General features: G+C 37.7%; 1 protein-coding gene across 1 annotated transcript; it reads right to left on the bottom strand.

The window, feature by feature from the left end:
• Positions 1-1,302: 1,302 nt before the first annotated feature.
• LOC119193012 (homeobox protein TGIF1-like) lies at positions 1,303-12,026 on the bottom strand (the record flags this gene model as incomplete). Its single annotated transcript, XM_037446721.1, has 3 exons — positions 11,836-12,026; positions 1,783-2,057; positions 1,303-1,487 (listed from the first exon to the last, which is right to left on the bottom strand). Coding segments are annotated over exons 1-3 (611 nt in total), but the record flags the coding sequence as incomplete, so codon positions are not given.
• Positions 12,027-12,340: the final 314 nt, after the last annotated feature.

Consider the following 12,340-nt stretch of genomic DNA (forward strand, 5'->3'; position numbering starts at 1 on the left):
GGCGAGGTGAAGGACGTCTCAAAGTTATTGTGCGAACGATAAGTTATTTACATCATCGCAAAAGTGCCACCTGTGTGGGCTGTAAGGTTATCACAGAATTTTAAGATGGCTAAAGCAATGGGAATAGTAGTGTACTTGTATTGAATAAGGCCTTAAAACTTTTTAATTGCTTAATGAGATCCATCGGTGTCTCCATGTATAGTAATTGAGGTAGATGCACCGTAATCTGGATCTAATCTACCGTCAAGGTATGAAGATGTTACTTTTACCGTATTGTATTTCGCTATATTACCAATGTATTCATTGCATTTAGTTGACAGAAATCCGTAATAAATTAACTTAAATTACAAATTAGGGACCTATTTTTTCGCTACCGTCTCAGTACGAGTCAGTAAAGACACGGGTGATTTCAATATTTTTATACTTGCAACACTGTAACTTTCAATTTACATATGAAGATACTGCGATCCATTGCAAAAATGAACCAACCAGAACAAAGTTTTGAGAGACTCACAATCTATGATCCCAATCTCAAATCTTCAATCCGATTCCGAGAAAGAAACAATCAAAATAAGTCAATTGTACGCATGTCAAAAAAATAGTTCTTGGTTCATTTTGAGAGATAGATCGAAAAAAGCAATCGGGATCGTATATTGAACCGGTAGCACATCAATTAACCTGCTAATCGTAGATACAAATGATTCATGGTACACGCAAACCTAATCTATTACAAAAATCATAGAAACACAATATTAGCAATATTATAAGTGGCATATCCTGTTGTTAAAAATATCGGCTCGTGAACCTGCATCGACCGGTGCCACTCCTGTACTCGTGGGACGAGATAATTCGCACCCACGCAGGTATTTATTTTACACATTTATGTCGCAACCATTAATATTATTGTGTTAGTTATATGTATATTGAAATTTGAATAAAATGTGCGAATGTACAACGTTGCTCAACATGTTGTGGGTCGCAGTGTTCCCTGGTTAGTATGAAGCATTAAGTACACATGTACTATGTCTGATTTTCTGATATTAATCCAACGAAGAAACTCTCAAAAGTCGCAAATATCCCTTACGCTAAGATTTTAAAGGATTAACATTTTTGGGAAACATAACGGCTTAGAAAGTTAAGTATTCTTAAGAAATAGCTGCCTGAGCAGGAAATAAAAAACCTGCTTAGGTAGCTTGTGCTTCGTTTTAGGGTTAAAGTTGTCAGTCCAAGACATAATTCTGTATTTTACCATAGCATGGCGAGGTCTTTTATTTTCTGGTCAGGTTATTTGTGTATAAAAACAATGTGTTTACCTCAACGCCGTCCCAGGAAGCGACGACGACGCCCGAGTTGGAAGCGCTGGAGGAGGCGCCGCCGGGCTGCTTGCGGCCGCGGCGCGAGATCGTGTAGTGCAGCGGGTCGTGACCCTCGCGGCGGATCATCTCCGGCAGGATGCGCCGGCGCGCGTTTATGAACCAGTTGCATACCTGTTTATATGGGACAAATTGATATAGCATGCTTGTGCAAAATGTAAATTAGAGAAAACATAATAAATATTAAACTAATAAATAGCAACTGCCAAACGTTAAGAACTGATAAAGATCTTTTAGTTTTAGCGGTTTTACAGCAACTGATTGGATTGAACGGATGGACTGACACAAACACTACATTTCTTATTGTCAGATATTTTCACATTTGATAATAATTTCATCTCACCTAATAATCAAAATGTTTGTATGCAAACCTAACGGCCAATAAAAGTAAAATCAACAGTAATTTTACCTGCAAGACAGTCAAATTCGCTTCCTGACTGAGTGTAACCTTCTCGGCGTCGCTCGGGTACGCGTTGTACCTATGATCGTACAGCCACCGTTTGAGTATCTTGACCGAGTGTTTGGGCAGGTTGCCGCGCCGCTTGCGGATGGTGACGATGTGTCCCGGCGGCTGCGAGGGCGGCATGCCGTGGACCAGGCTCGCGCGCCGCGACCTGTCCGCCTCGCCGTCCGTGCCGCTCTCATTGTCGTCCGTCGATGATGTTGATGGGAAACGGTTGCGTGCTGTGGACAATGTTATGATAGGTTAGAATGGAACTGTTAGAATATGGACGGCAATAAAACAGGCTCTTCGATTGATTCACCTTTATATTTCTTAACATAGATAATTATCACAGCCACCATCATTCCTGATAACATTTTAATAACCATAAAATAAATTTCAACAGGAAGGTATGGATCACTTGTACTCGTTTTTTTTAGCCACGGCAAAATTATTCTACTGCACCTGGTGCTGAGTGGGGTCTAGATAGAAGCTCTATTGACGAGAAGATTGCATCTCACCAATCGACACAATAACGTTGGCGTCTTTGAAACTGGATACACAGGCTGATGTTAAAACGCCAGTCGTACTTAAGCAACTATTGCACATCCTGTATCGTGTACGGTGGTAGCTATCCAGGTGAATAGTTTTCTACCTGGCGCACTACCCGTTAAATAAGACTGGAGCTATATTTTTCCACATATTGTAGTGACTTTGGTTTAGTTTTTACGATCAGGCTACCTAATATCAGGGTCTTTTGAGGTACGTAAATATATATATAGGGGAAACGGAACGAAAAGTATGTTTTGGGGTTATATACCTAAAAAGCATCAACAGCGTCACCACGTCCACGTGAAATAGTTTCCTAGGAAAAAAACCCCGCAATGTACTTTCCTGGGAAAGAACCAGGGACCTTCCGACGGTCTCAAACTATTTCCATACCAAATATCGCAGTAATCTGTTCAAGAGTTCAGCTTTAAAGGCGTTACAGACAGACAGAGTTACTTTAAATATAAATATCGACATTGGACATCATCAGTGATCTTTCTTATAAACTTGTTTTAGCGTTAAGAGGTGGTTAAGAATTGCTTAAATAGCTGTCAAAAACATCACCGGTTTCCTGGTTCAAACCTTATTAAGAGGCAAGATGGCGGGTTTTGACTTACAGCTGATCGAATAAATTTGTGTTGTAACTAAGTATAGCTTTGCGAAATTTTTATAAGTAAGACTGCATATGTGAGTTAACATCGAAACGTTAAGACGATCACTCCAAAATTCGTATTCATATCTCTACTTAAGACTAGTTGGTGACGTTTACCATCAAATGAACATCAATCATTAGTCGGGAACGATTAAAAATACGCGTCATACAAAAACAGTTCCAACCGCATCCGTCACAAGATCCACATTGGTTAAAAAATGTATAAAACATGAGCCGTCTCGGCGGAACCGGGTCGCGCGTGTTTACTCCCGGCCGAGGACTGCGTAACGTTTAACGCTTGCGTTGGCATGTTATTTGTCGACTCAGTTATCTGTAGTGCGTGTTTGATTTACAGATTTTTACACTTCATTATCGCGATGTTCTTGTATATTTTTACGACAAATTCCTGCATTCGCGGATTGATTATTATTAACAATGATCATTAGTCTTGTATATAGAGAGCAGAGCCACGATAAGCAACTGTCCTATAATACTCATTGCTATAAATAATATTTGCGAATCCAAAAATATTTATTTCGGTGTGGGAATCGAATTCACTACCTTGCATTACATATCCAAATCCCGCACTGCGCTTTGGAAGGAAAAACTATATATGTAATAAATACGTACGATAAGGCGACCATAAAAATTAATTATAATTCAATGAAACTAATTTGCCAATTCTGAACTTAGCTACCCTAGTTCGTGGTCAAACAATTCGAGTCTACCAGCCCGCCAGAGTAAGTGTGCATGTAGCTTTAGCTAAGACGCGGAAGTACGCGGCGATCGATCCGGGTGAACGGCCGGGAGGGTAGAGGGGGGGGGGGACGCTGCGCAAGGACGCTCGCACCCCTTACCTCACTGTTACATTGCACTTCGGACGTAAGTGTTACGCAAATTCGCAAGTGCTTTCGCCTTTTATCTATTTTTTATTTTGGATACTAGTGAGTAATGGTCTAACATTTAAACTGATGTTTCACAGCTGTTGAATGTTCTCACCTAGATTCCCTCCAATTAACCCAATTTAATTGCCCAAAAGCTCAACATATAAGAGCTCGTTTCGGCTATTGCTCTTAGACCAAAACAGGTATCTCAATTAGATTTTAGTTATAAAGAGAGAAAGATATTATTAAAACATAATAAAATTATAGGTATAAATCGCATTTCCGTACAAGTTTGGAAGGATAAAATTTATGTGACTTCCAATGCTTTGTGATACAATTTATGGACAAATTGCTTTCATAAAAAAAAAAGTAAATCAGTTTGATTAACGACCGGATAGACTCGATAGATTGATTTTGCAAATAATCTTTATTTAATAATCATAAAATTTTATTACATAGCCCTATTTGTATTAACCTCTGCATATTAAGAGTTATTTTTTAAAGAATATTACGAGATTATACAGCCTACAGCCAAGTTACAGTTACCACAACTTACCGTCGTTTTTAATATACGATCTCAAATTCTTCGATTCCGATCATAAACAAATCAAAATAAAATAAATATAAATAACTTTCCATGTTAAGAGAATAACGAACTATTCTTAGAATTGGAAACAAAAACACAACGACTTCCTGTCGTTTTATTGGGTTTGACATTGTTCTGAGGGTTGATTGCGAGTTTGACACCTGATTGGTTTCAATCAATCACAAACATCAAAATTAAACGTCATCGACTTACGAGTCGCGTTTGGGAACATTTTAAGAGTATTGGTCCATTTTCGCGATGAATATAACGATCCAAATCATTTATTAAAAGAAGCGGTATGTCGGGAAAACGTTTGGGTTTAGATTTATGTCCCTGAGTAGTACCGTGTAGTAATCTGTGGGAAGACTAAACTGTATGACCCGTACTGGAGTTACAACAGAATTATGGAGGGAAGTTAACATGAATTGCCCACTTCCCTTCATAGCAACGCAGGAAACTAAATAAACTAAAGAGGCAATTAACCTTAATTATAATAATGTTTATAATCAGGAAACGCAAATGTAAAACTTAACGGTAAGTATTGGTTTAAACGTCCTTGCAAGCCAGCTGGTAAACTTTCTGAATAATAAAACAAATAAGGTTTAATATGGCTAAAAGAAAAATTTAAGCAATATGACGCCGTAGAGTCGTCCAAAAATCAGCATTGCGTTTGCGATTATAAAATGATCATACTAATCTTATTAATATATTATAGTATTATAAACGCTAATCTCTTAAAAATATTTTTGGACATTTGTCCATTTGTTAGAAGTAAACACAGTAACCGCTGAATGGATTTAGATGAAATTTGGCACTAAAATAGGCCATTTTTCGGATTAAAACATAGGCAATTTTATCGGCACTATTTTCTTTTCTAATTAGATTGCGCTGACGTGGTACAGATGGGACTATGGATCAGTGATGTTGTAACAGGAAAGATTTACTACGCTTGAAGCCTTGCAATGCCAACTATGCTATATTTCCGGTATTTTAGATTATGTCAGGTATTAGGATTTTTGTAATTTGTGTTTTCTTGTCTGTTCTAAAACGAGGTTGCGCGCGTTAAAGCTTCTTTATTTTTATTCATTTTTTAAAGATATTTTGCATCACAATATTTTTGTCTTATCGTTTACATTTCTCTCGCTGTAAGCGTACATGCAGTAAATAGTGAAGACAAAGAACGTCATGACACGACACCCCGTGGCACTGTTAATCACTTGCATTGTTCTTCGGGTCGGAACTCGGAACGTGTGCCGGCGTTATGGCCCAAATATATCATGTTACAGCTATAAATTCTTATTTGTAATCATCGCTATATGTAGATGAATTTGTATAAAGGGGAGATGCAGTGGTGAAGTGACTTTTTCAAAAGATAACAAGAAGCAAAAAATAATTGCCTTAGTTGACATATCGCTGTCAATTTAGCAGAAGACAAAAACTAAGACTAACATAAATAAACCTAAAAGGGAAGCCGGTAGAAATCGGGCTTAGCTACTGCTGGGATGTTCGACAATTTTAATTTTCGCGTGATAAAAATATAGGTTATGGAAACTTAAGTTAAGAGGTCTTTTACGTATATTCAGAACGATCGCCATATTTCATATATCCTAGTCGTTTTTACATTAGGTACTTATTTACGTGACTTGTCAATTCATTATTGAAATTGAGCCTTGGCAGTGACCTGTACGTAGACTACTGATTCTGATAATAAAACACTAAATATTATTTGTTTTGTATGTCATTAAATTGAAGTGATAAGTCTGTCTATACCTCGCTTACGATTCACTGCATAGCTATAGAATAGACTTTACTATGAATGTATAGGTGGCCTCATTCCTACGAAGGTACAGATCTATCACCCAATGTTCTTGGATCTTCGCACTACCCGTGTAGTGAACCTTAACTTATTCCGTTTTACCCTCGGGGCACAAAAGGCACAAGTCCACGCGTAAATAGTTACCAACCAAAACATACATTCAAAAATATATTCTAGTTTTGTTTTTGGAATAACAAGGACTCCAATCTCAGCGCCATGGCTCCTTAGATAAATCAAAATGTTCCTGTTAGTTACTGTGTAGGTATAATCAAGTTTTTATGCTACAAATACATACTCTATCCCATCAGTTCGCATGCAAAGCGCATCAAATTGTGTCGAAACTAACAAATCGAATCAAATGTCATTATTGAAACATTACGCTTACGACTTACGACGCAATGGGCTTTGTACTCAGAATATTCTATGTGAACAGGTAAACAGAGGAAATGGACATTGGACTCGTACTAAAAATATATATTATATCTTTTGAAATTAGCTTTTGGTCTTGTGTATTTTTGATACTGTTATGTGATCATGTAAAATTCGTTTTTGGGAAAATCAATGGCATGAGATCGTAAAAAAGCATAGGTAGGTAACTATTATAGGTATTTATACTAGATGGTGCATTACGATTAAATACAGGACCCACATGTTCGCTTGAAAGGTTAGAAATAAAAAAATTCAAATCAAACCGTACATTATTTTTATCAAACGATTCCAAAAGTTTGTTGACCTAAAATAGACCAATAAGTTTCAGTAAAGTTATCGCGGTTTGTTTGTCGTGTGTCTATATTTGAAAAGTTTGATTAAAAGATAAGAGTTTACAAATCCTGAATGTTACTTTGTCGCTCCCTTGTGTGATTTGTAATCTCATTCATGAAGTAATAAGCGTGTAGCCGAGGAGTTGCAGGTTCGTTTCTCGTTATTTTTCTCTATTTTATATAATTGTTGTAGGCAAGCGCTTTCGACTGCCTCGGTGGCGTGGTTATAATGCGTAATCGGTGCGAGTAAGACTGCCGCCTCCGAGGTCCTGGGTTCGAATTCCAGGTCCGGCCAAAAATAATTGTGAGTGGGATTTTCCATCTTAAAAATTACTCGGTCGCATTTCGGATTCAGTAAGATTTCGGAAAGCACGTAAAGCCGTTGATCCTGCGCCTCATCTTTCTCTGGTCATGTCGGATTGCCGTCTCACCAGACTATGAACGTGAAGGAATAGAGAGTCCATTTGTGTATTGCGCACACACCTGTGCACTATTCCTGCGTACCTGGCTGATCTCCGTTGAGAATGACAGCCATGGCCAAAATTATTTAAGATGATTAATTGTTGCAGAGTGCTTGTTTTACGCTGTATGTAGCTTACGTAGACAGTTACGTTGTAGCTGTTTCAGTTGAAACATATAATACGAGTGAGCAAACTCGACAGAGGTATTACCACTGCCTGACAAAAATCGGTTCAGTTCGACAAAGTTCATATTTCTCTGGCAATATCAGTTTTAACTGGCTATGGTGCACACTGACTCTTACCGCCTTATGCATAGACGTTATTTATCTAAGGACGGAGCATTGATGTGATAACAAGTCTGTTTCTCAGTGCTCACGGCACGGCAGCCTTCGCAGTGCGTAAACATGGGGCCGTTGTGATTGGCTAATATTGAGATACAACTTGAATCTAGTTGGCTGTCAGATAAACAAAGCTGAGAAAAAACCTTATTATCACAGCAATGCTCCGTCCGTAGATAAATAACGTCTATGAATAAGGGGGTTAGGCATTTTATATCGAATAATAGATGAATAAAATCTGTTGCGTAATGTTAGTTACAAATATACGTTTCCGCACTTCCATTACCAAATGGGACAAGGGTCAATACGTATTCAACGAGATCAACTTGCAGTTTTAAATGGTAAGGATCAAACGAGGGTACAAGATGGCGGACAACAAAGCTCCCTAGGATGTACGCCGAGTTTAGTTCACTCGATCACGACTATAGGGTTGTCACTAATTTAAACTATTTAATAAAAATTTTTTTGATAAGGCGAAGACTACCAGAGATCGGACAGCAAGTATAATGCAGACGTCCTGCTATCTTGGAAGCAAACTCTCTGGGCCTCCCCCAGATCCCCCCAATCTCCGACAACTTGTGTTAAAGAAACTCGGGATGCCCAAGATGATAACTATCAGTGCAACCCAAATATATGGTAGTCCTTATTTGATCAGGTACAATATATACTACGTGCCTACACATTGATGATAATCAACTCCATGTCTGCATATAAATGGTAATGTCATCAAAATGTAAATATATGGAATGGTCGCACCTCGATCAAGGTCCTGACAGAGATAAAGTCTCATAATGTGCAACCATTACGTAGACTCCATTGATTGTTCAGTGACGAGTGGACGCTAAATTTGCATTGCTTCCTAATTAACGTGTTATTGAGCTACAAGATGATTAAATATTTGACTACGGATATGAAAATGCGAATTATCGTTAAAAAGTGCATCTGTTCTCTGTCTGAAGTACTGATAATTGAGCCTATTTTATAGCTAATTCAAGAAACGGACAATAAGAACCTATTAAATTATTTTCACCGTCCTCAAACACCCCCATAAAAATAAAAGAACCGCGAACCCTAATGAATTAGATAGGGGAGAGGACGGCTCTTTCCTACGAAAATCCCATTCCTCATACGATACAAACAAGCTGTCACTTTACTTTGTTCTGTCAGATCACATCGCAATCGAACTTCGAATCGAGTCTTTCATGCGGGAAACAGAGGCCTTATTCTCTACGACAAGCGCAAACCAGTACCACAGCCAAGTTACGTTATTTTCGTGAAATTTGCGTGGTATGGTATTCTGTACGCCAATTTCTGTTATCTTAAACCCGACGCGGTGCGTTACGTGCTTGTTATGCACGTCAAAATAACTGACATTATTCGGAACTAAAATTTATGATTGATATTATGGTTATCCTTTAGTCTCATCTCATTATTTGATAATACCGCTTGATAATAAGCTTGCAGAATAATATGTGAGCTGGTTATATGCCTCTGTGTATGTGGTACCCCCTTTGCAATGTATTTGTTATAGTAAAATTGAGATTACAAAACCAACAAAAGGTGTTCCGATTCGTTAACAGTGACAACCCTACTACAAAAAGCGCAACAATAGCTGTAAAACAAACTAGATTGGATTGGCAGCCCTGCAAGGGAGCTAAGATAAGACAGACAAGCCGTGACATTTCCGACGGAATGCAACCGACGGGCGCGACGCGATCCCGTTACGTAACCGCGGGGATTCGATAAAGTGACGACTGACGGACGTCACAAGTCAATGAGCATGGCTAGCTGAAATTGTTGGCAACATCTGTCCATCTCTTCAGATATCGTCAACTTTTGACATAATAATATAATGTGAAAAATATAAACAATTTTAGAATTTGCTTTGTAATTATAAAATAGTGAATTTATTATTTAACTTTATAATCTGCTTTCCCATAGTAACATTATGGAACCCCTCAGTTATGAAGACTTGAAAACATCATGTTAAATAACTTAACATCATGGTTCTATTGCAGTGGAGTAACAGCAGGTAATCATCTCTACCACAGTGCAGAAGAAAGTAAATATGGTATTCTAATAAATAACTGATGTTGAACTAATTAAGCAAAGGATGTTCATATTAACTTTTAACCTTTGGTTCTTTGACTATGAAGTCAAGTGATAATGAGGAAACCAATGAACAAACAAATCATGTTTCCGATAAAATTATTTAACAATAGTAATGTTCCAAAACCTTGGGTCTAATGCTATATAATACTTGGGGTTGGTAACATCTTGCTTGTATATGTGATAATATTGTACATTTTTCTTTGAAAAAATTAATTTGAGCCCTGTGACACCAGTCAAATATCTAGGATTGGGACTATGTTAGAAATAGATTATGAGTATTAATTTTGTTTTGTTTTCTTGATAAAAAAATGTTTAGGTTGATAGCAATAACATTTGCCATAAATTAAAAGAACAGTAATATATTGTTTTAATAGTTTAATGGTGTTTTAAGGTATTTGTACAACAATTTTAAATGATTATTTATATTTAATTTTACTTTGTTTGCTTAAATTTATAACTTACAGGTAGTAAAGAGCATGGAATTATACCAATAAAGTATTTTATTTTATACATTTCGTTTCGTTGAAAAATACATTTAAAGGTATAATTTCAAAGACAGCAAACAGGGTGAAAGTAAAATTTTACAAAGTATGATAACAAGGAGATATATTGGTTTTAATGATTGCATATCCGTATTTTATTAAGTTTGTGGATTAGAGAACTTCAGTAAAACTGGTTTACTTATATTTGATTATTTAGGAGTATCTATAATATAAGAAAATATATTGTGATCACTTTAAATTTTAAGTGTTTGCAACAACTGTTCTGATCAATAGAGTAAAGAGCATCACAGGTATAGTTCCTACTAGTATATAGAATAAATTATACTTTTCCTGTGGCTTAGTTTTTGTTTCTGACTTTCTTGATTTTGTTTAGGTACCTCTGTTACCTGTATCTTTACTAGTTTCAGCTAAATTTTGTAGATATTGAATAGGGCATGTCTTAATAATATACATAATGAAAAACCTAATGACACACATAATAAACCAGAGCTCACATTACTGATAAAAAGAATATTGCCTATAATAAAAATATTCATTTCAGTGAATGGATTGAACCTATGACCTATGGTTCAAAGTGACTACTCCATGAATGATGAAAGCTGTAAAATTAATGGAGTTAGGAAGTTCAATAATGACCTCTTTGTAGCACATTATAAACATACAGCCATGTATATCAACAAAGCGTAAGTGGCGCCGCCCGGCGTGGCGCGTGATTCAACTGAACACCAACATTGACTTAACAGCGGCCATCTTGTGTGCTCCTTGACCGCTGTCAAATGACTGTCATCAAGACATTTTACAAGTCAACCGGATTTCAATAACAAAAACAAACAACAAGAAAGAATCTCTCCGGATGCAGTAATAACAAAGATCAACTTGGTTAATGAGAAAACCTGGCGATAATGTCCCGCTTATCGATCGGGGTTACGCGGGGAGCGTTACGTAGCAAATCGACATTCTAACAATAACTCGAGCACGTGCCTATTTCACTCATTTCAGCTGATGCATCTCGTATTATGCGATATTTAGATTCACATGTCAAATTGTCATTAAAATGCAACGCGTGTCATTGGTATATACCGGGCTATAGACCAAAAACACACCGTACGGTCACTTAATGATAAGCAATGTGGCGGCTTGGCGCCATTTTTATTCACGAGATCGCGCACTACGGTGACGTAACAGACCTAAATTCTTTACCAAAGGACTTGTGCAAGCTCATAATGGGGGCACATATTATTTTATCGTAATTTTGTCCTAAAACAGCATTGTTTTCGTATAAATGTCACCTTGACGTATTATGTCAATTTGACAAGAATGGCGGAAACGTGGCGTCGTTTTGATTTGGACCGGCTCACCTCCTGGGGATGTTGACTGCTGCCTGTTCGCTACGCGGGCGTCTCGAATGATCTCTCGTGTGAGTTCTCTCACGTCGCGTCTCTGTTGGAAAGCCATAATATCGGTCCGGTCGCGGTGTTCTTGAGTGAGACCGGCCGTGGGAGGTAACATAGTTGATCACTCAATCCATGCGAACACTTTATTTCGTCACCAGGCCACTAATTTACATTTATCAAGTCCACTCTGTATCAAAATTAACATATAATACAACCAGTGAAGATGAAAACAAAAATAATTCACTCCAACTACGCACAGCAAACCGAACCGAGCGCAACTGTCGAACGGGGACGGCGGGAAGCTACAGCGCCGCCGCGCGACTATCCTACTCTAATGCGCTTGTAATCATCGTGCCCTCTTGCTCACACGGTAACGCTTCGATGACAGATGCTTGTATTTTAATGTCAAAACAAAGCGTGGGTTGTTTCAACGTCAGACAGACTCAAACAGTCAACCGTTGTAGCGCTA

Source organism: Manduca sexta, unplaced genomic scaffold, assembly GCF_014839805.1.
Source record: "Manduca sexta isolate Smith_Timp_Sample1 unplaced genomic scaffold, JHU_Msex_v1.0 HiC_scaffold_3517, whole genome shotgun sequence".
Classification (NCBI taxonomy): domain Eukaryota; kingdom Metazoa; phylum Arthropoda; class Insecta; order Lepidoptera; family Sphingidae; genus Manduca; species Manduca sexta.